Source organism: Dendrobates tinctorius, unplaced genomic scaffold, assembly GCF_039654945.1.
Source record: "Dendrobates tinctorius isolate UK_male_01 unplaced genomic scaffold, ASM3965494v1 ptg000237l, whole genome shotgun sequence".
In the NCBI taxonomy this organism is placed as follows: Eukaryota; Metazoa; Chordata; class Amphibia; order Anura; family Dendrobatidae; genus Dendrobates; species Dendrobates tinctorius.
The window spans coordinates 699,122-726,696 of NW_027361904.1; the positions used below are offsets into that span (position 1 = coordinate 699,122).

General features: G+C 44.7%; 1 protein-coding gene across 1 annotated transcript in view; it reads right to left on the minus strand.

Moving 5' to 3' along the window:
* LOC141060491 (uncharacterized) overlaps positions 1-27,575 on the minus strand; it is a 108,238-nt gene that overhangs the window by 60,740 nt on the left and 19,923 nt on the right. Inside the window, exons 2-7 of the mRNA XM_073556754.1 lie at positions 23,867-24,012; positions 21,889-22,065; positions 21,682-21,805; positions 21,534-21,601; positions 20,745-21,315; positions 3,136-4,857 (exon numbers count right to left, since the gene is read on the minus strand). Coding sequence (XP_073412855.1) covers positions 3,136-4,857; positions 20,745-21,315; positions 21,534-21,601; positions 21,682-21,805; positions 21,889-22,065; positions 23,867-23,944 — 2,740 coding nt within the window. The 5' untranslated portion in view covers positions 23,945-24,012. The remainder of the gene's footprint in view (positions 1-3,135; positions 4,858-20,744; positions 21,316-21,533; positions 21,602-21,681; positions 21,806-21,888; positions 22,066-23,866; positions 24,013-27,575) is intronic.

The window sequence follows — 27,575 nt, forward strand, 5'->3', positions numbered from 1 at the left end:
TTCCACTCTGTTGTTTGGTCAGTGTATTTTGTATGATTATTTTCATTTATCCCTGTCTGTCTTCGCCTTGTTTATCTGGTTAGTGCGTTCCTATACACTTCAGCTTCCACCCTCTCTGGAGGGCGTGGGGACAGATAAGGGTTAATTTAAGAGCTCAGTAAGGCACGTGAATTGGAGTCTCCACCTTCAGGAGTAATCGGGGAGGGGCGAGGCAGACATAGACTAGGGCGCCCCTTGTGTTAGGGACTTTGATAGCACCTCAACCTCGCATCCCCTGAGAATCTCCCAGTTGGTTCTTTTCCCCTGGGGCTTCTATATCTATTAAATCTTTTCCCTCTATGAAATGCCCTACTGGGTCTACTGGAGAAGAATGGAAACCATTTTATTATCATTGGGGTGAGTTGTCCTACGCCTTTCCTTCCACAGCATTAATATAAACTCATTCCTCTTCTTATGTTTTAATACTCTTACCCAAGAAATTTTTTTTTTCTGCATCATATTCAGAGAGCCTTTTTTTTTTTTTTTTTTTGGAGTACAGAGTTCAATGGGGTATTGTTTTTTGCATAATAAGCTTTATTTTTGTTGGTACCGTTTTTGAGTACATCTGTCTTTCCAATCATTTTTTATTTGCACATAATTGGCGACAAGGATTTACATGTTACGATTATTGTGTACAAATAATTGCTTATTTATTCGCCGTTTACAGATGTTGTTATGGAAACAATCTCCATTGCATAATCAATAAGCGAGAAATTGTTATTTATTACATTATACAAATATTATGAATGATAAATCTTACAGGGGTTTTCCACGAACAAAGTACATTTTAATCAAAGCTCCACAATTGACACAATTGAATGTGTTAAAAAATGTTCCTGTGCTGAGATAATCTTATAAATGTGCCTGTCATGTGTCTTTTGTTTCATTTGCCCCTTGTTTTCCTGCCTTATAACTCCACCCCATACTTTAGTCTGTGCTAGAGTATTCTGCCTGTGTCCTGTTCCCGGTGGCTTCTTGGTATTCTAGCTGCTCCTGCAAACCTGTGTGGATATCCTGCTCCTCGCTGTCTGAGATCCTGCTGTATTCATCTGTTCCAGTGTTCCTTCTGCTCGTGCTGCTTCCTAAGTGCCTCTGACCTTCACTTGCATTTGCTAAACACGTAAACTGGTTACTGCTCAGGCTCTGCCTTCAGTTAATTTGCTGCAAAGCTCGGGACTGCTCTGCTTAATCTGGGACTTCCTACCCCGGCCTCTCTGGATAATGTAATACCTAATTTGGACTTGCTTATCCATTTATGGGCTAGACACGGACTTGCTTGTTTTCAGCATCCTCATGTGTAAACTACGCTTCACAGACTATTCCGCTGATTGCAATTCTCTCTGAGGTTTCCAACAGACTTGTTAAGTTTTCATTCAGTAGTTACTCTAAGTGTTATGGACTTGAGTTTTCTCTGCACTTGTCTGAAGCCCCGTGTGTTTAAAATATAGACTTTTTCACCTACAAACTGTGTTCTGCTCCACGCAAAAAGACTCCTGAGTCCTCCATTATAACTATTACAGTGCCCCTGCTGTGTGCTGTGTAATGGTCGTGTCTGACCGTGTAGGAACATGGTCTGAACAAACCACCACTTCTGGGCAGGGGAGGAAACAATAGAGAGTATACAGACAGGACAGCATGGGATCACAGAGGCTGTTTTTAAACAGGGAAATGTTTTACTTCACAGAAAGAATCAGCTGCGATCCCATGCTGTCTTGTCTATATACTCTGTATAGTCTCTCGAGTAAAAAATAAAAATGGCTTCAACCCTGTGTGAGTTCTTTGATGTTCAATCAGACTTGAATTAACCCCTTTCCGAAATATGATGTAGCGGTACCTGCCTTTGATGTGAGCTCACACGCTGAGCCCATCTTTCCCTCCACGTGATGGCTAATTTATCATAACTACCCCAAAATAGTATCAGTAAAAAAAGCTCAGGGCATAAAACATAAGCCCTCACCAGATCTTAAAAAAATGAACGTTACGGGTTTTGAAAAATGTCAACAAAAGTTAATTTTGTTTTCTTTGACAAATTTCCACATTTTTTTTTTTCTATCTGCGCACTCGTACAGACCTGGGGAATCAAACTGCACAGTCACTTCTACCATATAGTGAACAGGGTAAATAAAATACCCAAAGAACTTTTGTGGACTTGAAATATTTTTGCAATTTCAACGCACTTGGAATTTTGTTTCCTGTTTTCCAGTACACTATATGATAAAATATATGGTGTCATTCAAAAGTGCAACTCACCCAGGCAAAAAAAAAAGCCCTCATACGGCTATATCGATGCAAACATTAAAAAGTTAAGGTTCTTGGAAGAATGGGGGTAAAAAACAGAAATGCAAAAATGGAAATTGGCCATGTCAGGAAGGGGTTAAAGATATTTAATGCTTTCTACATTCTTGTCATGATCCAGGCTGGGTTTTGTATCCTGTTTCTCTTTCCCCGTCTGATCATGTCAAGGGTTAACTTTTCTCTGGCTCGTTCTGGCGCCAGGCTGACTATTTCTCTCCACTGCATCCTGCAAGCGGTGTCAGTTATAGTTTCTACCTACGGCGTGTGTAGCTGACACTGCGTGCTCTATGCTCTGATTTGTCCTGCTGCTTTTGCTGACTGTATCTGTTTATTTCCCTTTTCCCGTCCCCACTCGGTGTTTCCCCTTTTGTGTTTTGACTCCCTGTTATTTGACTTGGCTTGGACCCTGACCTGCTGTTGTCTCTCGTCTTTGGCATTTCTGCTCCTGACCGTTACTGACCCATTTGGCTTGATTCTGACTCTATGCTTGTATTATTCCTTTGGTACTGCGCTACAGACTAATATCGACCCGGCTTGCTTGACTATTCTGCTGCCACGTGATGGTAGCCTCACTGCTGCGCTGCAGGCCTGCTCTTGCTGTGTGCAGTCCTCCCTCCACGCTATTGCCATCTAGTGGAGCCTGCATCGACCTGCATAGCGTGACAATTCTGAACTGGGAACTGGCTTTTCCTGCGTAAATTGTGATATTTAGCAAGATCTGATCTAACAGTGAAACATTTTCCACATTCTAAACCTGAAACTGGTTTCCCTCTGTGTGAGATCTTTCATGTCTAACAAGACTTGATTTACGGGTAAAGCATTCTCCACATTTTGGGCATGAAAATGGCTTCTCCCCTGTGTGAGTTCTATGATGTGTTATAAGATGTTGTTTCTGGGTAAAACATTTCCCACATTCTGAGCATGAATATGGCTTTTCCCCTTTGTGGATTTCTTGATGTCTAATCATATCTGATTTTACAGTAAAGCATTTTCCACAATCTGAACATGAGTACGGCTTCTCTCCTGTATGAATTCTTTGATGTCTACTAAGACTATGCTTATGGTTAAAACAGATTCCACATTCAGAACATGAGTATGGTTTCTCCCCTGTGTGAATTTTTTGATGTCTAATAAGAATACGTTTATAGTTGAAACATTTCCCACAATGTGAGCATGAAAATGGCTTCTCCCCTGTGTGATTTTTTTGATGTCTAATAAGAATACGTTTATGGTTGAAACATTTCCCACATTGTGAACATGAAAATGGTTTTTCCCCTGTGTGAACTCCTTCATGACTAACAAGATCTGATTTACGGGTAAAGCATTTTCCACATTTTGGGCATGAATATGGCTTCTCCCCTGTGTGAATTCTTTGATGTGTTGTGAGATGATGTTTCTGGGTAAAACATTTTCCACATTCTGAACATGAAAACGGCTTCTCCCCTGTGTGAATTCTTTGATGTTTAACAAGATTTGATTTCTGGGTAAAAAAATGTCCACATACCTGACAAGAAAATGGCTTCTCCCTTGTGTGAATTTTTTGATGTCTAATAAGAATAGGTTTACAGGTAAAACATTTTCCACATTTTGAACATGAAAATGGCTTCTCCCCAGTATGAATTCTCTGATGTTTAACAAGAACTTGTTTAACGGTAAAACATTTCCCACATTCTGAACATGAAAATGGCTTCTCCCCGGTGTGAATTCTTTGATGTGTTATGAGATGATGTTTCTGATTAAAACATTTCCCACATTCTGAACATGAAAATGGCTTCTCTGCCATGTGGCTTTTACGATGTTTAATGAGCTCTTGGTTCATGGTAAAACATGTTCCACATTCTGAACATAAAAATGGCTTCTCCCCGGTGTGAATTCTTTGATGTGTTATGAGATGATGTTTCTGTTTAAAACATTTCCCACATTCTGAGCATGAATATGGCTTCTCCCCTGTATGCATTCTTTGATGTCTATTAAGACTATGCTTATGGTTAAAACTGATCCCACATTCAGAACAAGTAAATGGTTTCTCCCCTGTGTGTCTTCTAAGATGTGTAACCAGATGCGATTTCTGATCAAAACATTTCCCACATTCTGAACATGAATACGGCTTTCCTTCTGAGTGAGTTCTCTCATGTCTAAGAAGATTTGATTTATTAGTAAAGCATCTTCCACATTCCTTACATGAAAATGGTTTCTCCCTTGTGTGAAGTCTTTGATGTGTTATGAAATGATATTTGTGATTAAAACATTTGCCACATTCTGAACATGAATATGGCTTTTCCCCTATGGGAACTTTTTGACGTTCGACACCCGATCTGTAACTTGTATTTTGCTTTGCAGTCTGTGATGAATCAGGAGATCGGATCTGTTTCACAGGATCAGATGATACATTTTGGATATGACAGGTTGAGGGTATATCTTCAATATTGGCATTTTTCTCACATCCATATTGAATGATACTACAATCATCTGCATTATCAAGTGAAGATTTTGGATTTTCCTCTGAGCTTCCGGTACAGTCATCTGCAAAGAATAAAACTGATTATATTATTTTATAGCAACATAACATAACATAACGATTGTACTGACGTTATAGGACATTACAATTGAGAAGTATTCATTTAATAAACTTAGTTATTGGTTGCAAAACAGATCACAATCTCAGAGCAGGGATCACTAGATCACAATGTTATGATAACAGGCTTTTCTGTTGCAGTTTTCTACTTCTGTGTTGAAGACATCTTCATGTCTCATGTCGGTCATCGCTCTTTTGTCAGAAAATTACCCAGTGGAGAATAACAAGTGAACCTGTAGGTCCAAGCTGTTAAATGCCGTCCATCTCATCACAATCCCTAGCTCCATTCGCTGCTGTTTAACTATTTAGATGCCACAGCAATGGTTACATGGTTCCGACCTCTGTGCACATGACAAAATCATTGAGTGCCGATGGGCTACCATGGAAGCTGGGTGCTCAATGAACGCCCTGTCTACGTCAGTTTTGTGCTCCTTTTAATTTCTTTATATTCTGCAAATCCATTATTATTAATAAAAAAATAAGTAATAAAAATAGTTTAATTAAACAAAACAAAGAAAAATATATATATACACATATATAAAACAATACATGTATAATTTAGGAGGATGTGGCCTAAGGATATAACACCCTTAATTAAGGGGTACAGAATTATTGGTAAAATAGGCCAAAAAGATTTATCGGACTCTGAAAATTCAAAAATTGTTACAAGTCTTACAGATGAAGACGGCAATCGTGACATTGCTCGGATATTGGGGCGCAATCACAAAACCATAAAAAGTTTTGTTACATATATTCAACAGAGTCACAAAAAATATGTTGAGTAAAAAGACACAGTAACTGCCAAAGATCTGAGAAGAACCAAACGTGCAGCGACCAGGAAGCCATTATCATCCAGTGCTGTCATATTCCAGAGCTGCAACCTCCCTGGAGGCCAGAAGTACAAGGTGCTCAGTGCTCAGAGATATGGCCAATGTAAGGAGGCTGAACCCGACCACCACCGAGCAAGACACATTAAGTGGAAACATCAAGACCAGGCCAAGATATGTCTGATACTGATTGTACACAGATTTTATGGACTGACGAGGCGAGAGTAATCTGGATGGACAAGATGGATGTACCTGTGGCTCCTTTTCCTCTTAGAAGCCAGTGGGGTGGAGGTGGGCGCTGGTATGGGCTGGGATTATTACAGATGAGATAGTTGGACCTTTTGGGGTTGACTATGGACTTAAATTCAACTCCCAAACCTACTGCCAGGTTTTAGAAGACAATTTCTTCAAGCAGTGACACAAGAAAAAGTCTGCATCTTTCAAGAAAACCATGATTTTTCTGCTGAACTATGCTCCATCATAGCATTGAGGTCTCCACTGCTTGGCAGCCAGTAAAGGTATTAAAGATGAAGAATAATGACCCAGCCACGTCCTCACTGGACCTAAACTCTAGAGAGATCTTCTGGGCCCTTCGTACATGGAAAATTTATGGTGAAGTAAAAGTCGCCTCTCTGATCAGTGTCTGGAGCTGTGGTTGGTGCTGTCCAAAATGATGAAGAAATTGACAGACTCCATAGATGAAGCTTATGGCTGTTATTGAGAAGAAGGGCGGCCATATTACTATTTTGGTCACTGAGCTTTTTTTTAAAATGTGAGAAATGTATTTTGTACATTTTGAGTTGTTCGGTTCTTATTCTCAGTGTAACAGATGAAAACAAACAACCGAGATGGAAAATTTACGGTTTCCATTTAGTTGTCCATTAATTCTGCACACAGAAATATTCTGCTAAGGATAAACTGCATTTTTACTTTCTTAAATATTCATGTTTATTAACCCCTTGGACTGACTGACAGCACTGGAGATGTTCAATAAAACTACTCATCAAAAATACAAATCACCTAATAATTCTGCACACAGAGTACAGCGCTGTCCATTATTTCTCCAGACTTCTGCCCTTCGCCCCGGCTGCTGGAAATCAACTTTCGGGCCACATCCTGACTGGTGACCGCTCATTGTTGTCTCATCAGTGGTTGGAGTTTATCACAATTTCTGGATTTTAGATTGTTGCTATTGGAGAATTAACCTCAGGTTCTCAATGGAACTGAAATCTGAGGGGTTTCCTGACAGTGGAACCAAAAATGTAAATGATTTGCTCACCGAGTGTTGCACCGGTGCCCCTGCTTACCTCCCGGGTCCGCACCTTCGTGCTTGTCAGGTCCGGCGCTTCCATGCGGTTTCCAGCAGGGACGCCGATCCCTGGAGGCCTCTGGTCCTTCTCCCGTGAGGTCTTCCTCTGTTGCTGCTTCTGGGTCTCGGCGCACGGCCCGTAGGTCTCCGGGCACGGCTGTGAGGGCACGCACGTGTGCATTCGCGGTCTCTTAAAGAGACAGAGCGCTAATTCCTCAAAGGGCCCCAACCAATGGCCGAGTGACCCGTACTATTTTAGAAACCTCTGCCCTATGGAAGGTGCCTGAGCAACAAGTGTTTCCTGTTGCTAGTACTCAGGTTCCCCATACCTGTGTATCCATGTTCTGTCAGCATCTTGCTAACTCCGGTTTGTCTCCCCAGTGTTCCTGCCGTGCCTTTCCTCACCTTCCAGGACCTCGCTAGTACATTCCAGCTGCTGTCCGCTACCAGTATCAGCGGCCTATCTTCTGCCAAATTCTCCATTACCTGCGGTTCCTGCCAGCCCTGCTGGGTCAGCTTCCACGTGTTCGGGGTCTAACTGGAGGTACCACCTTGCGTCTTCTGGGCATTCCAATCTGGCCCTGTTTGAGGGGTCTTACTATGGGTGTCTGGGGCTCGCATAGTTACGTCCCCTTCAGAGCCCCCCGGTCAGTGGTCCTTTGGTTCCACAGAAATTTTATTAAATGAATGTGCACTTCAACATCTGTGTCTCCACTTCCATTCGCTACAGATTGCTCAGGCCATGTAACCATCTGGCTCCCAATCACCCCCCAACCGCAGAGCTGTATCAGAAGGTCACTCGCTTGAGACCAGCAGGGGAAATTCACGACTTATCTACGGAACTTGTCGGCTCGCGTGGACTCGGCGACATCCACGGCTTCATCTTTTCTGCCCAGTCGGCGATCGCCGCAGCTGCTGGTCTTCAGGCTCCCAGCTATGCGTCAGGTAAGGGGCCTCGTCTAGCAGTCGGTTCGACGGCGATCCCTTCCAATGTCGGGGGTTCATTTATCAGTGCATGTTGCACTTTGGACTTCTGGGCCATCTGTTTGCATCTGATCGGACTAAGATAGTATTCATTATGTCCCACCTCGCTGGAGAAACTCTCGGTTGGCTGAACCCGTTGTGGGAGAGAGGGGAACCTCTGGTCAACAACCTCCAGTCCTTTCTTATGGCTTTCAACAGGACCTTTGACAAGCCAGGCCGTACTACTTCAACAGCTTCCTCTCTTCTTCGTCTACACCAGGAGGATCTCACGGTGGCCCAGTATGCTGTTCAGTTCCGCACCTTTTCCTCAGAGTTGTCCTTGAATAACGAGGCGCTGGTGGCTGCCTTCTGGGAGGGTCTGTCTGTTAAAATTAAGGACAAATTGGCAGGCCGGGACATTCCTACCTCCCTGGATGACCTAATATCTCTGGCAACCCGGATTGACCTCCATTTTCAAGAACGCTCCTGGGAGGCTAAGTGAGAGAGGAAACCTTATTGCTTGTCTCCTAGTTTCCAGAGGCCGATAGCTTTTCAGAGCTCCGCTTCTTCCCCAGAGGCTATGCAAGTAGACCGAGTGGGCTTTGCTAAACAGCGCAAGAAGGTGTGCCGCTCGGAGGGGAGGCATTTCTACTGCAGCAGTTCCGAGAATTTGATCCATTGTCCTGAAAGGTCGGGAAACTCCAGAGTCTAGGGTCGGTAGGAGAGGCTTCCCTGTGTGAGGATCGTTCCTCTCCATCTTTGCTGACGACCGTGTCTTTGTCCTTTGGCGCTGTCAGTTTTTTTTTAATCTGGCGACCTGGATTCTGGGTCCGTCGGGAGTTTCATTCAGCAAGCCATGGTGGACCGTTACCGGATTTCTGTCCAGCGCCTCCAGAACCCTGTGCTGGTGACCTCCGTGGATGGGAGAGCCCTGACTGAGCCCGTTCAATTCCAGACTGAGCCAGTGGAACTTGGATAGGTCTGACACACTCTGAGAGTATCTGTTTTCACGTTTTGCCTGGTTTGTCTCACCCTTTGCTCTTAGATTTACCCTGGTTTCAAGCACACGAGCCTGTGTTAAACTGGAAGATCGGCAAGGTCTTGCGCTGGGGAAACTCCTGTTTCAACAGATGTCTCGCTCCCATCCGTCCTGTACGCCCTCCTGTGGCGCCATATACCCTGCTGGGTTTACTACATTCCTACTGATCATTCTCCGACATCTTCAACAAGAAGGAAGCAGAGATGCTGCCTCCTCACAGGTAGAATGACTGTCCCATTGACCTGCTCGCTGGGACATCTCCTCCTCATGGTGGAATCTATCCTCTGTCCCAGACAGAGACCCAAGCCATGTCAGAGTACATCAAAGAGAACCTAGCTGGGGATTCATTCAAATATCATCTTCGGCAGGCACAGGTTTCAACTGAGGACTAAGAGCACTACACGTGTTCGAAACGCGTCCAGTTATCTAGGACATTCCTTCCTCCAGTATACACTGGTTATCAAGCAGCTTATTACCTTTTAATTTGTTTCAATAAAGATTTTGGATTTTATCTCCGGAGCTGGATACCTTCTTTTTTCACAAGTACCTGACGTCAAGCAGAGACGCTTCCTTGCTCGGATAGAACTACTCATGTGTGGTGTGGACATCACTATAAGGGTGAGCTGAATCAACTTTTTTCTATTCAGAGACTCAGAGAGAACAGGCTGTACGCCAAATTTGAGAAGTGTGTCTTCGAGCAACCCTCTCTGCCCTTTCTTGGCGATATTGTTTCTTCCAGAAGTCTGAAGATGGATCCAGGGAAGTTAGCCTCTATCCTCATATGGCCGCGCCCGATCGGGGTTAAATCGATACAACGGTTCCTGGGGTTCAATAACTATTACCGGCAATTTATTCCACACTTCTCATCTCGTGTGGCTCTCATCTTGGCTCTGACCAGAAAAGGCAGGACTGCTGAGGTGGAGAAGGCTCTTACTTGACTGAAAAAAGCCTTCTCTTCTGCTCCTGTGCTCCATCATCCGGTCGCGGATAAACAATTCTTCCTCATGGTAGATGCTTCCTCCACAATGCTGAGGCGGTTCTCTCTCAAAAGTCTTGCAACTGGGCGAATGGGTCTCTTGTGGCTTCTTCTTGAAGATTTTTTCCACTTCCGAGAGAAACTATTCCACTGGGGATCGAGAACTGCTGGAAATCAAGTTGGCTCTGCAAGAGTGGTGTCACCTCCGTGAGGAAGCAGTCCATCAGGTCATTGTATTCACCGACCATAAAAATCTAGCCTACCTCCAGTCTGCACAGAGGCTGAATCCACGCCAGGCGGTCCTTGTTCTTTGCACATTTCGACTTTGTTCTTCATTTTCGCCCTGACAGCAAGAACATCAAAGCCGATGCATCAAACCCGACTTGGAGGAAGAGCCTCAACACATCATTGAGCCGTCCAGAATGGTGACTGCAGCCTCTATCAAACTGTTTCATGTTCCCCCCAGAAAGACATTGGTTTCCAGTTCGGACAGGAGGCAAGTTCTTCGGTGAGGTCACTCTTCCAAGTTAGCCGGTCATGCTGGGCAGAAGAAGACGTGCAGCTCATCTCCTGTTACTATTGGTGGCCTACCATGAGGAAAGACATCTTGGAGTACGTCTCGGCTTGCCCCTCCTGTTCCCGAAACAAGACTGCGAAGCACCTATCATCCGGACATCGTCTGCCTCTTCCCATCCCCTTCAGTCCCCTGGCAGCACATAGCTATGGACTTCATTACGGACCTCCCCGTCTCCTCTGGCTGCTCCCTTATCTGGGTTGTAATGGATCATTTTTCTAAGATGGCTCACTTTATTCCTCTGTGAGATCTTCCTTCTGCTCCTGAACTTGCCGACTACTTCATTCAGCATATTTTCCACCTCCATGGGTTTCCTCTCCATATTTTTGTCCGACAGGGGTGTCCAGTTCACTTCAAAGTTTTGGAGGGCGACTTGTAAACGAATGAAATTTGAGCTGGATTTCGCTTCAGCTTATCATGCGCAACACAATGGTCAGGTGGAGAGGATTAAGCAGATCGTGTCCGGATTCCGCCGTCACTTCATCAACCTGCATCACGATGATTGGGTCAAGTTACTACCGTGGGTGGAGTTTGCCTACAATAATCATGTGAGTCCTCTGCTAAGTCTCCCTTCCAGATTGTCCATAGAGAAGAAAGTGGATAGGCACATTCCGTCCTGTGCAAAATAATCCTTTATTGTGGCATCAAGTTACCAACAGCAGGCAGATAAAACCATGGAGACGACGATCGTTTCGCGCTTACATTGCGCTTCAACAGGTCCCTTCCAGATTTTGTTTGGACTCCAACCCGGAATCCCTCTTCCTATTTCTGGGTTCCCGGGCCTTCCAGCTGCTGACACCCTTACGTAGGATTTCTCTAGATTTGGAGAGACACCAAGATCGCCCTAGAGTGAGCGTCGCAGCGTATGAAGAGATATGCCGACAAGAGGCGTCTGGATGCTCCGACCTTTCAGCCTGGAGATAAGGTGTGGCTCTCCTCCAAGTACATTTGTCCAAAGATGCCTTCCTACAAATTAGGACCTCGCTTCATCGGTCCCTTCAAGGTCTTAAAACAAATTAAGGCTGTTTCTTACAAGTTAAAATTGCCTGCCTCTTTGCATGTGCCTAACTTCCTTCATGTTTCTCTCCTCAAACCAGTAATCTTGAGCTCTTTCTTTGGGTACCACTCCTGATCCCATCAGCGAGGAGGATGTCTTTGAGGTAGAGAATATTTTGGCAAGGGGAAAGACCTTTTTCTTGGTAAATTGGAAATGTTTTGGTCCGGAGAGGTCGTAGTAGCCCAAAGAGAATATTCAGACCCCTCTCCTACTGGAGAGATGTTTTGCAGACTGGAAGAACAGGGGGCATAAAGAGGGGGTAAACTGTTGAACTGATGCCCCTGCTTACCTCCCGGTCCGCTCCTCGGTGCTTGTCAGATCTGGCGCTTCTGTGCGGTTCCCGGCAGGGAAGCCGTTCCCCGTATGCCTCAGTTCCTTGTCCCGCACTGTCTTCCTCTGCTGCTTCTTTTGTGTCTCAGTGCGGCCCGCAGGTCTCCGGGCACGGCTCTGAGGGCGTGTGTGCGCACTCCCGGTCTCTTCAGCACGCTAATTCCTCAAAGGGTCCCAACCAATGCCCGAGTGACCTGTTCTATTTGAGACACCTCTGCCCTATGGGAGGTGCCTGAGCAGCAAGTGTTCTGTCATCATCTCGCTAACTCCGGTTTGTCTCCTCAGGGTTCCCGTCATGCCTTTCTTCACCTTCCAAGACCTCGCTAGTACCTTCTGCACCAGTCCATTACAGCTGCTGTCCCCTATCGGTATCGGCCGCCTATCTGCAGCCAAGTTCTCCATTATCTGTGGTTCCTGCCAGCCCGCCAGTCCTGCTGGGTCAGCTTCCACATGTCCGGGGTCTAACTGAAGGTAGCACCTTGCTTCTTCCGGGCATTCCAATCAGGCCCTGTTTGAGGGGTCTGTGGTGTAATGACCACTGTGTCCGCTAGGGGGCACTGTGTGGATGTCCCAGGAGAGAGGATGAGTGGCAGAATACTGAATGACCGTTATGCATCTCAAGGTGGGTGGCCTTGGGATGGAGACTTGTGTGTGTGTTGATCAGCAGTGATACTGCTGAGGTGCTGTTTCAATGTGTTTGGGAAGTCTCTAGGTAGCTGGTTAGACGGGCGGAACCAGTTACCTACAAACCCACCCAGGGGCTGTGTTTAAGAACGCTATTGTAAAGTGTGTATGAGTGGTTGAAGGACCTGTGATGAGGTCATAGCCATGTGACCCGGTGGGCATGGCTAGGGACCATATAAGGTGGCCAGGGTAGGTCACATGGAGTGAATGCAGGGACCCGGTTGGTCCGTTTTGGAAGGTCCCGTCTGAGAGATGGGGCTGTCTTCCTGACAGTAAGTGAATGCTGTGTTAATGGCTGCACATGCCTGATAGTTCCCTGGAGGGAATGTATGGAGAAGCAGCCATGAGGTAAACCCTGAGAGGGGATATAACTGTGAGGCTAAGAGAGCCTGCGTATGGCATAACCTGTGTGACCACAGGCTGAACAGAGTGAAGCTCTCTCATGGACGCTATGCTGTTAATATGAACTTTATGTTGCTGGTCATGGTTTGTGGTGCCTAAATAAACCGAATGGACTGTGATTGTTTAATGGAAAACCCGTGCCGGATGTGGTTATTTGGCTGCCAAGCGAGTATCCCCTACTTGAATGACAGCGCTACCTTACAGGTCTTACTACGGGTGTCTTGGGCTCGCATAGCTACGCCCCCTTTGGAGCCCCTCGGTCAGTGGTCCCATGGTTCCACAGAAATTTAATTAAACGAATGTGCACTTCAACATCTGTGTCTCCGCTTCCATTTGTTACACAGAACCACTTAGTCATCACTTTTCCCCATGTGACATGGTCTCCATAATGCTGGAAAAAGGTAGAATTACACCTACCGATAATTCAGTTTTCATAAGCCCTCAATGATAGCACACAAGATTAAACCCTCCCCCCAAAGGAAGGCTTCAATTTGAGTGTCTCTGTCTTTTTTGACTATCCTTGAGTTTGAGAATGCAGAGCGCCTAGAGCTCTTTTACTTTTTGCACAGATGTGATTGCCACCAGAAACACAACATTTATGGTTAGAAACCTGATGGACGCCTCCTAGAGAGGCTCAAAGTGCAGTTTAATTAACCCTGTAAGAAACAGGTTGAGATTCCGAGATCTCTGCTGGAGAACTTCTGAAGCGATTTGTGCTGGAGAGCTTCTGAAGCATTTTGTGCTGGAAAGTTTCTGAAGCATTTTTTTTGCTGGAGAGCTTCTGAAGCGTTTTCTGCTGGAGAACTTCTGAAGCGTTTTGTGCCGAATGCCTCCTTGATATTTTAGGAAGTTTACTGTTGTAGAGTTGTCCAAGAACACTCTAAGATGGCAATTTTTTAAAGCAAGTTTGCAGACATCTGCAGATTTCCAACACAGATCTAAGTTCTTTGTAGTTTGAGGAAAGATCTCTTAAAGCAATGAAACTGAAAGGGAGAAGATACATATTAGATAAAAAGTTTTGACAGTGAGGGTGATCAGTGAGTGGAACAGGCTGCCATGAGAGGTGGTGAGATCTCCTTCAATGGAAGTCTTCAAACAGAGTCTGGACAGACATCTATGGTGTTAGTGAACCCTGCATTGAGCAGGATTTTGGACACCATGAAGGTGGAGGTCCCTTCAAACGCTAACATTCTAGGATTCTATAATAAAGCTTTTATTAGGAGTGTTACTGGTTCTCGATTCCGATGAACTTGTCTCTAGGTTTTTTTGGAGAGAGACATCAGTTTATGGATTTTTTACAGGTTAAGGAAGATTAATTTTTGTTTAGAGATAATTGAGACCATCGCAGGGCGAGACCTGAGCCGAGGTCAGTGAAGGAATGCAGCATGACATCAGGCCTAGGATGGACATGGCTTCTCTTATAGAACAGCGAGTTTTCTTTTGGAAGGACAGGAGCTTTTGGTGAATGGACATCCTTTTTTCTCTTGCAAGAAACCAAGATTGTGCGGGATGCATCCGGTATCCACTGACGACAATAAGTGCATAATCCAAGAAAACGCTGGCGTTCAGCTTAATCTTTTGGGAAAGGAAGGGAGCTGATAGCTATTTTTCTTTCTTCTGTGAGGTGTCTGACACCCTGAAGGAGACAGTAACCCAAGAATATCACTTGACCAAGGCAGAACTGAAGTTTCGAGGCCGAAACCCGACAGTTCAGTGCTGCCAGATGCTTGAGGAGGCTAACAGTGGCAGCAATGGCTTCCTGCTCTGTCCGTGCACACAACAAAAGATCATCCACATAATGAAACAGCGTAACCTTGGGGTGATTTAACTGCCAGGGCAAGAGACACTCGCTCATGTTCTTTGCAAACTGGTTGGGACTTTTTTGGGCCCCTTGTTGCATAACTGTCCATGTTAACTGTGGACCCTGATAAGTGAATGCAAACAGAAACTGGCAATCTGGGTGTAACGGAATGCTAAATAAGGCATTGGCAAGATCAATAACTGTAAACCAAGCAGCATCCTGGGGTATTTGGGACAAAAAAGAGTATGTGGATTAGGCACCACTGGAGTTTCCAGAACAGTAGCTGCATTAACTGCCCATAGATCTTGTACCAGCCGGTACACAGAGGGTTGGCCAGGTGGGGTCTTTTTCTTAACGGGAAACAAGGGCGTATGACATAGAGAAACACAGGGTACCAGAGCACCGTTATCAAGTAACGTTTGTATTTGTTCCTGAAGGCCCCGCTCCTGATCATATTTCAAAGGATATTGATGAACTTTGGGAAAAGGGGCACCAGGTTTGAGAAACACTTACTGGTTCTACAGGCATTTTCCCTATATCATTTGGCCTTTTTGACCAAAGTTTAGACGGTATCGCTGAGAGGTATGGGGTGACTAGAGGATAACTAGAGGAGGAAGACTTGTGAAGACTCAGACGTCAAGGCTAGATTTCAGAAAGGCAGATTTTAAGGTATTCAGAAAAAGAATTGGAGGGATCCAATGGCTGGATATCCTTAAGGACAAAAATGTCCAGGAAGGATGGGAAATCTTGAAAAATGAAATTCTCAAAGCACAATTGTTAACAATTCCAAAAAGAGGGAAGAATAGGAGGCATTTAAGGAAACCAGGATGGATGAACACAGAACTTAAGCACATGCTAAAAAGGAAGAAAGAAATGTTTATAAAATGGAAAGAGGGAGGCATATCTAAATAAGAATATAATGCTGTCTGCAGAACCTGCAGGGCACGAATCAGATTAACTAAAGCTGACAATGAATTGAGGCTTGCAAGAGACATCAAAAGCAATAATAAAGGATTTTGGGCATATGTCAAAAGTAAAAGAAAAGTCAAAGATGCTATAGGATTTTTACAGGATGAAAATGATGAAATGGTAAGACAGGATGATGAGAAGACCGAACTTTTAAATTCCTATTTTGCATCTGTTTTCTCTCAGAAAGGAAATGTAACATCAACTATTCTTCACTGTCCTATTAAGGGAATAGAAGAATCCAGGATATCTATAAACAGAAAGCTAGTGAGGGAAGGTGGACCGAGGCAACTATAGGCCGGTGAGTCTGACTTCTATACCAGGAAAGATCTTTGAACAAATTATTAAACAACATGTATGTCAGTACCTGGATAAGAATTAAGTAATTAAACAGAGTCAGCATGGGTTTGTAACTAATAAGTCATGTCAGACTAACTTAATTTCCTTCTATGACAGAGTCACTTATTGGGTGGATCAGGGAAATGCTGTTGATATAGTATATCTTGACTTCAGCAAAGCATTTGACAAAGTATCTCACACAATCCTTATTGAAAAAATGACTAAGTATGGAATGCACAAGGCAACTGGATTCATAACTGGCTTAGTGATCTGACCCAAAGAGTGGTCGTAAATGGCTGCACATCCCGTTGGAAGAATGTCTCAAGTGGGGTACCACAGGGCTCTGTCCTGGGGTCCTGTATTGTTCAACATCTTTATCAACGATTTAGATGAAGGAATTGAGGGTAAACTGATTAAATTTGCTGATGACACAAAGCTAGGAGGGATAGCTAATACTAGAGAAGAGAGAAAGAGAGGGGATTCAGAAAGATATAAATAAACTGGAGCAGTAGGCAGCAACTAACAGAATGGTTTTTAACAGGGAAAAATGCAAAGTACTACATCTGGGCAATAAAAATGAAAAAAAGCATATACAGAATGGGAGGGATAGGGCTAAACAACAGCACATGTGAAAAAGACTTGGGCATACTAATAGATCACAAACTGAATATGAGTCAACAGTGTGATGCAGCAGCAAAAAAGGCAAATGCAATTCTAGGATGTATTAACAGAAGCATACAGTCTAGATCACGTGAAGTCATTATTGCCCTCTACTCCTCTTTGGTCAGACCTCATCTGGAATATTGTGTCCAGTTTTGGGCGCCACATTTTAAAAAAGACATCAACAAACTGGAGCAAGTTCAGAAAAGAGCGACCAGAATAGTGATCGGTCTGCAAACCCTGTCTTATGAGGAAAGGTTGCAGGATTTGGGAATGTTTAGTTTGCAGAAGAGAAGACGGAGAGCAGACTTAATAGCTGTCTACATATATCTCAAGGGTTGTCACATTGTAGAAGGATCATCTTTATTCTCATTTGCGCAAGGAAAGACTAGAAGCAATGGGATGCAACTGAATGGGAGGAAACACAGATTAGGCATTAGAAAAAACTTTTTTACAGTTAGTGATCAATGAGTGGAACAGGCTGCCACGAGAGGTGGTGAGTTCTCCTTCAATAGAAGTCTTCAAACAGAAGCTGGACAGACATCTGTCTGGGATGATGTAGCGAATCCTGCTTTGAGCAGGGGGTTGGACCAGATGGCACAGGAGGTCCCTTCCAACCCTACGATTCTATGAGTCGTTGATCCTCAGGCAATATTGGGGGTGGATCTGGGCCATCATAACTGTGGGAAGGGCATGCAAAATACAGATTTCCTCACTGTCTTCATCTGCATAGGGGTTATGTAATATAAGAACCATCTGACCATCATCTTGGAATTGTATTCTGGAGCGGAACTGTGATAATATATTTGCCCCTAGTAAATTTACTGGACATGTGGGAGAAATTACGAACTGAGCAGTAACCTCGGGGAAGGGTCCCACAGGGATGGGTTTTGTAAGAGTATGTTTATTGGGTCTGCCATCTACTCCGATTAAAACAGCGAGGGTATGACAATCTGTCTGAAAGTGATCGAGTCGGCCACAGCGCCAGCATTGCAGACGAGAATTGGCACGGCGGATCTGTCATAGGATTGGAAGAGATATTGGAGTAGGTAGCTAAAGTTTGTTGTGTGTGTGCCACTGATAAGGAACTAGCTGTGTGTTCGCAGCTGTGGTGGGGGCTGAGATTGGAGGGAGAACTGGAGCAGCTGCAGCTGCTAGCTTGCTTTTCTTTTTTTCCTGCTGAACAGACGGGTTAAATTCTTATGAAAACTTTTTTTTTCTCTCTGGATCGGGTGACTAAAGTAGGAGGGGGGTGGATACTCATAACCACTAGCAATATTAGGCATAGCAGGGACTGAGGCTGGCGGCGGTAAAAAGAGGTGACAAAATAAACGGGCTTAGTGATCTGCCTTAATCATCCCATACAGAGACCTGTTATGAATGGGTCACCGAGGAGAAAAAAGCAGAACAAGCTAAGTCACAGAAAACCAGAGAGGTTGGTAACTATGCAGATTGCAGATCCCTGATATTACCACACAACTAGCAGTAGCCGTGGAGCGTGCCTACGATGAACCTAGACGCCTCGTCACGGCCGGAGGACTAAATAAGCCTAAAGCAAGAAAAGGGAAAACTAACTGCCCCAGAGCAGACCCCAAAGGAATAGATAGCCCCCACACATGTATTGACGGTGAAACAAGATGAAGGCACAAACACAGGCAGGAAAATAGGCTGAGCAAATGATGGGGCCCAAACTAACTAGACAGGAAAGGAAAGGGAAGACACTGTCTGCAACCTGCAAAAAACCCTCCAAAAATCATGTCCAACACTTCTGATAGCAAAATTAACCCTGAAGTCACTAGACTTCTCCCACTATATCAGCACTCTGAAATATTCTGAGACAGAGCAAAAAGAGACCAAACTAGTAAGGGACAAAAAGCCAATTGGCAAAATACTGATAAATAAGAGTGGAAATTCAGCTCAGCCCCCAGCCGGGGCTGGCAGACCACACAAAAAACTGAATAGACCAACAAAATCAAGTGTGAACATTAGCAGAAAAACTTAGCTTTAGATGACCGGAATAGAGCTGAAAACCAAGAGCTGACAAGCCAGAAGGAATCACCAGCAACTGAATAGGGCGTCGGCTGTCTTAAATCCAATCTGAGACTCCTGAGATTCAATCGTCATCCTCATTCTCAGGTGGCAGATCTCCACCAATCAAATCAGCCTCTCTACCTCCTATTACCACCAGAGGGAGTCTGGAAGGAGAACTCACAATTGGTGAACCAGAGAATGAACTCACAACAGAGACCCCCGTCTCAGTCTGGTTATTCCCAGTTGCTAGCAATGCCCCGTGGATTAATTTGGAAATCACTTGGTCAACTGTGAAGGGATAATTTAGCCCTCCCTCAATAGCTCCCTCCACAACTTGAGCCTAGAAATACTTTCCTGTGGGAAGGAGTTATGTCAGGTTTTTCAAAATTCAGCAGATTAGGATTGAGGATAAAATCCCGACCTGTACCATCTTTGGGGGAGCTACAGTAACCCCACATCCCCTGGTATTCATGGTTTCCATTTCCAGGGGGATAAAACCTTCTCTTTGGTTTGGCTGATTTGGTTCAGGACATCCTCTTTTCTGATCCTCAGTTTTCTCCAGTATCAGATCAACCACAGGACCAAAGTCAAGTCTTCCTCCAAAGGGAATGGAGCAGAATTTAGCTTTGAAAACTGCATCCGTTGGCCGTTCTTTAACCCTACGATCCTTTCACTGAGTTTGACAAGATGGCCGCCTGAGCTGCCATACGCACCGATCCTACCGAGGCCTCAGCAACAACCCTGTAGCAAACTTAAGCATAGGGATAGAAGAAGCTTCTCTACAGACCAGGGGTGCACAACCTTTATTGGTTCAAGGTCCACATTGCCATAATGAACCAATACGGGGACCACACTAAAAATTAAAAGGGTATTATCTTCTGTGAAATTTATGGCATATCTAGAGTATAGACCATAAATATCTGAGAGCTACAAATTCTACTTATAGGACTCGTACCTCCAGCAATCAGCAATCTAGGGCTCTGTGCCCACCATAAGTTTTGGTTGAGTTTGTGACATATTTTCTCTGCATCAGTCATGCGGCATCTTACAGTTCCAGCAAAGTCGATGAGTTTTATAGAGATCTCAGACCTTCCGTGGTTTTTCCATGCGGTGTAAACTGACTTGTGATGCGTTTTACATGTCAATTTATCCTGCGAGTACGCTGAGTGTTACCTGCAGACTTTCCCCATAGACTTGTATTGGATGTGGAAAATCCACAGATAAAAAATAGAGTTGAGCGAATATGTTCGTAATCGGTCGCCGAATCTAAATTTGCCACATTCGTGCCTGATTCGTCCTGAATTTCAGTTTGACAATCGATTCTGAACATATTCAGTCATTTCTACTCCCATTGACTCCAATGACATTTGGTGAATATTGCAAATACAATATTCGCTGCCGATCATAATCAGAACCAAATTTTTAAAAATTCCCTCAACTCAAGTAAAAAACACATGTAATCTGCACATGACTGTGTCAATAAAGTTTTGTGAAGACCAAAAACTAGGAAGTATCAAAAGCAAAGCAGCTTTATGTAAAGAATGACAGCTTTATTTACAGCTGGAGGCAGCCACAATGTAGGAGATTGGCCGGACACCGGCCGCAGTCCCCTATATCCACTTACACACCACAAATACGGCCGCCCCTGAGCACAGGAGCTCAGACACTTACACACCGGCTAATAAAAATGGCAGCCTCCAGTGTCTGCAGAGATAATAAATAAAATGCTAATAAAACCGGACATTTAATTTTGTATTAAAAATAATTATATTATCAGCCATGTTATAAATGACGACCTGTGACCTCACATATAACAGGAGCACATCATTATCAATTCACATTGTGCTGAAAGTGAATATTCAACTAAAGACCCTCACCTGGGCAGTGATCTGTAGGGGTCTCCTCTTCACACCGCTGATCGCCCCACACATTAGGGGTCTCCTCTTCACACCGCTGATCGCCCCTCACATTAGGGGTCTCCTCTTTACACCGCTGATCGCCCCTCACATTAGGGGTCTCCTCTTCACACCGCTGATCGCCCCTCACATTAGGGGTCTCCTCTTCACACCGCTGATCGCCCCTCACATTAGGGGTCTCCTCCTCACACCACTGATCGCCCCTCACATTAGGGGTCTCCTCTTCACACCGCTGATCGCCCCTCACATTAGGGGTCTCCGCTTTACACCGCTGATCGCCCCTCACATTAGGGGTCTCCTCTTCACACCGCTGATTGCCCCTCACATTAGGGGTCTCCTCTTTGCACCGCTGATTGCCCCTCACATTAGGGGTCTCCTCTTCACACCGCTGATCGCCCCTCACATTAGGGGTCTCCTCTTCACACCGCTGATCGCCCCTCACATTAGGGGTCTCCTCTTTACACCGCTGATCGCCCCTCACATTTCTCTCTGGATCATTAATATTGTTCAGATCTTTATCCGGATCCAAAAGCTGCAAAACAAATATTGTAAAAGTCCCCGATGATCAGAGAAATCTCCGGGAATAATGGTGAGAAGATCCGGACATGTGATGTCTGTGGTCAGCTGTGATCCTGCCGTCTCCACCGCTCTCATTACACAAGTATAAAACATATAATACTGGAGGAGAAAACAAGACTGAACACAAGGACGTCACAGCCGCCTACACATCATAGGGAGATCTCCATCTACCTGATGGTCCTGTGGAGGAGGAGGAGGAGCGGGACATCTCTCTGGGGTTGTCCTCTTACTGGAGAGAACTGAGGAGACACAGACAGGACTGACATCATTATTACATACAGAGAATTATAGGCCATGTGTATTTAGTCCTGTCTATTACCTGGTGATGTGCGGGGCCGGTGCTCCTCCATCATCACCTCCTGGTACCGATCCTTGTGTCCTTCTAGATACTCCCACTCCTCCACGGAGAGATAGACGGTGACGTCCTGACACCTTATAGGAACCTGACACACACAATGATATCATCATCATCCAGAATCCTCCAGTGCTGTCCTGTATAATGTACCAGCATTCCCAGCAGCGTCACCTCTCCAGTCAGCAGCTCAATCATCTTGTTGGTGAGTTCTAGAATCTTCTGGTCATTTATGTCCTCATGTATCCGGGGGTAAGGTGGAGGCCCCGGGATTGGGCTCAGGGTTCCTCCCCATCCTTCAGACACAGGGGCCTGACAGCGATCACTAGAGGTCTTCACTACTGTGTAATCCTGAGTGTGGAGACATTAATAATATCACTAAAGACATCTCCAGAGTCCATCACCTCTCCGGTCATATCCCCTGTTATTCCCATAGACAATGACGCCATGTGATGACATCAGAGCCTCTCACCTCTCCCGTCATATCCCCTGTTATTCCCATAGACAATGACGCCATGTGTTGACATCAGAGCCTCTCACCTCTCCGGTCATATCCCCTGTTATTCCCATAGACAATGACGCCATGTGATGACATCAGAGCCTCTCACCTCTCCGGTCATATCCCCTGTTATTCCCATAGATAATGAGGTCATGTGATGACATCAGAGCCTCTCACCTCTCCGGTCATATCCCCTGTTATTCCCATAGATAATGAGGTCATGTGATGACATCAGAGCCTCTCACCTCTCCGGTCATATCCCCTGTTATTCCCATAGATAATGAGGTCATGTGATGAAATCAGAGCCTCTCACCTCTCCGCTCATATCCCGTTATTCCCATAGATAATGAGGTCATGTAATGACATCAGAACCTCTCACCTCTCGGCTCATAACCCGTTATTCCCATAGATAATGAGGTCATGTAATGACATCAGAGCCTCTCACCTCCTCGGCTCATAACCCGTTATTCCCATAGATAATGAGGTCATGTGATGATATCAGAGCCTCTCACCTCTCCAGTCATATCCCCTGTTATTCCCATAGATAATGAGGTCATGTGATGACATCAGAGCCTCTCACCTCTCCGGCCATATCCTGTTATTCCCATAGATAATGAGGTCATGTGATGACATCAGAGCCTCTCACCTCTCCGGTCATATCCCGTTATTCCCATAGATAATGATGTCATGTGATGACATCAGAACCTCTCACCTCTCCGGTCATATCCCCTGTTATTCCCATAGATAATGATGTCATGTGATGACATCAGAGCCTCTCACCTCTCCGGTCATATCCCCTGTTATTCCCATAGATATGAGGTCATGTGATGACATCAGAGCCTCTCACCTCTCCGGCCATATCCTGTTATTCCCATAGATAATGAGGTCATGTGATGACATCCGAGCCTCTCACCTCTCCAGTCATATCCCCCGTTATTCCCATAGATAATGAGGTCATGTGATGACATCAGAGCCTCTCACCTCTCCGGCCATATCCTGTTATTCCCATAGATAATGAGGTCATGTGATGACATCAGAACCTCTCACCTCTCCGGCCATATCCTGTTATTCCCATAGATAATGAGGTCATGTGATGACATCCGAGCCTCTCACCTCTCCAGTCATATCCCGTTATTCCCATAGATAATGAGGTCATGTGATGATATCAGAGCCTCTCACCTCTCCGGTCATATCCCCTGTTATTCCCATAGATAATGAGGTCATGTGATGACATCAGAGCCTCTCACCTCTCCAGTCATATCCCCTGTTATTCCCATAGATAATGAGGTCATGTGACGACATCAGAGCCTCTCACCTCTCCGGTCATATCACCTGTTATTCCCATAGATAATGAGGTCATGTGATGATATCAGAACCTCTCACCACTCCGGTCATATCCCCTGTTATTCCCATAGATAATGAGGTCATGTGATGTCATCAGAGCCTCTCACCTCTCCGGCCATATCCTGTTATTCCCATAGATAATGAGGTCATGTGATGACATCAGAGCCTCTCACCTCTCCGGTCATATCCCCTGTTATTCCCATAGATAATGAGGTCATGTGATGACATCAGAGCCTCTCACCTCTCCGGTCATATCCCCTGTTATTCCCATAGATAATGAGGTCATGTGATGACATCAGAGCCTCTCACCTCTCCGGTAAGATGGAAGATTATCTCCAGGGTGAGGTTTAGTATCCTCTCCGCCATCTTGCCTCTGTCCTTATTCATCCCTGACACAATAATCAGGAAGATTCCCGCAGAGACGATATCAGCAGAGGATCCTTTATTATAAGAACCTGAAAGTAAAAAACAATGTAAACATCATAGTAAACAAAGGAAACATGTTTAACACCTTAACGACCGCCGATACGCCTTTTAACGGGGGTAGTTAATACTACTTAAACCACAGCGCCGTTAATTAACGGCACTGTGGAAAAAGTATATAGCGCCACCAGAGTCAGATTACCCCCGGCAGCCAAGACCCCAGAGAGCATGATTCGGGACGGTTTTTACCGACCCCGCCTTTGCGATCACCGTTATTAACCGTATAACGGCGACTGCAAAAAAAAAGCCGCGATTTTGCATTTACTTTTTCTCTTCTCTGATGTGATCATACATCAGAGGAGAGAGAAAAAGGGTCCCTGATTTCCCCCTGGTGGTCATCGGGCCCACCTGCATCCTCCGGTGGGCGCCGCCATCTTGGTCCGGGAAGAAAATGGCAGGCGCAGATTCCATTCATTCAATGTACATTTTGATCACTGTGATAAACACTATCACAGTGATCAAAATAAAAAAAAATTGTAAATAACCCCCCCCCCCCTAGTTAGGGAAATTTAATGAAATAAAGAAAACATATTTATTTTCATTTTTCCATTAGGGTTAGAATTAGGGTTAGGATTAGGGTTGGGATTAGGGGTGTGTTGGGGTTAGGGTTGGAGCTAGATCTGAGGGGTTTCCACTATTTTGGGACATCAGGGGGTCTCCAAATGCAACATGGCGCCACCATTGATTCCAGACAATTTTGCGTTCAAAAAGTCAAACGTTGCTCCCTCCCTTCCGAGCCAAGACGTGTGCCCAAACAGTGGTATACCCCAACATATCGGGCATCAACGTACTCAGGACAAATTGCACACCAAATTTGGAGGTCTAATTTCTCCTGTTAACCTTGGGAAAATAAAAAATTGGGGGCTAAAAAATTTATTTTGTGGGAAAAAAAAGATTTTTTATTTTCATGGCTCTGCATTCTAAACTTCTGTGAAGCACTTGGGGGTTCAAAGTGCTCACCACACATCTAGATAAGTTCCTTGGGGGGGTCTAGTTTATAAAATGGGGTCACTTGTGGGGGGTTTCTACTGTTTAGGTACATCAGGGGCTCTCCAAACGCACATGACACCCGCAGACCATTCCATCAAAGTCTGCATTCCAAAACGTCACTACTTCCCTTCTGAGCTCTCCCATGCGCCCAAACAGTGGTTCCCCCCACATATGGTGTATCAGCGTACAAAGGACAAATTGTACAACAACTTATGTGGTCGAATTTCTCCTGTTACCCTTGGGAAAATAAAAAATAGTGGGTTAAAAAATCATTTTTGAGGAAAAAAAATGATTTTTTTTGTTTTCACGGCTCTGCGTTATAAACTTCTGTGAAGCACTTTGGGGTTCAAAGTGCTCACCACACATCTATATAAGTTCCTTGGGAGGTCTATTTTACAAAATGGGGTCACTTGTTGGGGATTTCCACTGTTTAGGCACATCAGGGGCTCTCCAAACGCAACATGGTGTCCGATCAAAATTCCAGCCAATTCTGCATTGAAAAAGTCAAACGGCGCACCTTCCCTTGTGAGCTCTGCCGTGCGCCCAAAAAGTGGTTTACCCCCACATATGGGGTATCGGCGTATTCAGGAGAAATTGCACAACTTTTAACCCTTATAACTTCCTAACAAAAAAAATTTGTTTCCAAAATTGGGCTGATGCAAAATAGACACGTGGGAAATGTTATTTATTAAGAAATTTGTGTGACTTATCTTTCTGATTTAAGGGCATAAAAATTTAAAGTTTGAAAATGGCAAAATTTTCGCCATATTTCCATTTTTTTCATAAATAAACACAAGTCATAGAGAAGAAATTTTACCACTAACATGAAGTACAATATGTCACGAAAAAACAATGTCAGAATCACCGGGATCCATGGAAGCGTTCCAGAGTTATAACCTCATCAAGAGACAGTGGTCAGAATTGTAAAATTGTCCTGGTTATTAAGCTGCAAAATGGCTCTGTCACTAAGGGGTTGAAAAACTAACCCCCATTTTTCCAATCTCCCATGACCTCTGAGTGTAGGTGGCGCCGCTCTTGCACTGTGTGCAGGACACTTTTCTATTTAATATTAGTATTGCTGGGACTTATGGTGCCACCCAGCAGGGAATCTATGTCTTACTGCAGCGTACTGGTTATCAGTAGTGGTCCGCTCTCTGTGGTCAGCCTTGTGTGGGGGAAAATCCTGCTTAACCCCCTGCAGTTAATAATAAATTTTATTTCTATAGCGCCGACATATTCCGCAGCACTTTACATTTCAGAGGGGATTTGTACAGACAATAGACATTACAGCATAACAATAATCACATAGATCATAACAGATACCAAGAGGAATGAGGGCCCTGCTCGCAAGCTCACAGTCTATGAGGAAAGAGGGAGACACGCTCTAATTGTTGGGACCAGCCATAGGGTTCATACTCACTTGCGAGTCTCTCGCATGAAAACCCGGCACTGCCGCCGGCTCTGGGACCGAAACGTGCGGCTGCATAGAAATACATGTAGCCGCATTCTCCGGTCCGAGTGTAGGCGGCAGTGCCTCGTTTTCATGCGAGAGACTCGCACGATTCTCGTGCGAATCTCTCGCGAGTATGAGCCCATAGTGTAAGAATCGAGCGTTCATGTAATGCTGCATGAACCAGTTGTCAGCCTAGTATGTAACAGTACAAACACAGAGGGCTATTAAATGCATAAAGCATGTGAGAACATGATCCAAGGAACCAGGTTATGGTGAAAATTTTGAATGGACAACACAGGGATAGATTAGGTTAATGTGTTGAGATGGTAGGCCAGTCTGAAGAAATGCGTTTTTAGGGCACGCTTAAAATTGTGGGGATTGGGGATTAATCGAAATATCCTGGGTAGTGCATTCCAAAAAATTGGAGCAGCACGTGAAAAGTCTTGGAGACGGGAGTGGGAGGTTCTGATTATTTAGGATGTTAACCTCAGGTCATTAGCAGAAGAGAGGGCACGGGTAGGGTGGTAGACTGAGATGAGGGAGGAGATGTAGGGTGGTGCTGAGCCATAGAGTGCTTTGTGGGTGAGGGTCATAAGTTTAAACTGGATTCTGGATTGGATGGGTAACTTGTGTAATGACTGGCACAAGGTAGAGGCATCGGTGTAAAGGTTGGTGAGGAATATGATCCTGGTTGCAGCATTCAAGACAGATTGGAGAGGGGTGAGTTTGGTAAGAGGGAGACCGATTAGTACAGAGTTATAATAGTCCAGACGAAAATTAATAAGAGAGATAGTAAGAGTTTTTGCAGAGACGAAAGTAAGATAGGGTCGAATTCTAGAAATGTTTTTGAGGTGCAGACAACAAGAGCGAGCCAGTGATCAGATGTGGGGGGTGAATGAAATCACGGAATCAAGTATGACCCCAAGACAGTGAGCATGCTGCTGGGGAGTAATGGTGGAACCACACACGGAAATGGCAATGTTGGGCATAGGTAAGTTAGTAGAGGAAGGAAACACGAGGAGTTCAGTTTTTGACAGGTTCCGTTTCAGATTATTATTATTATTATTATTATTATTTATATAGCGCCATTAA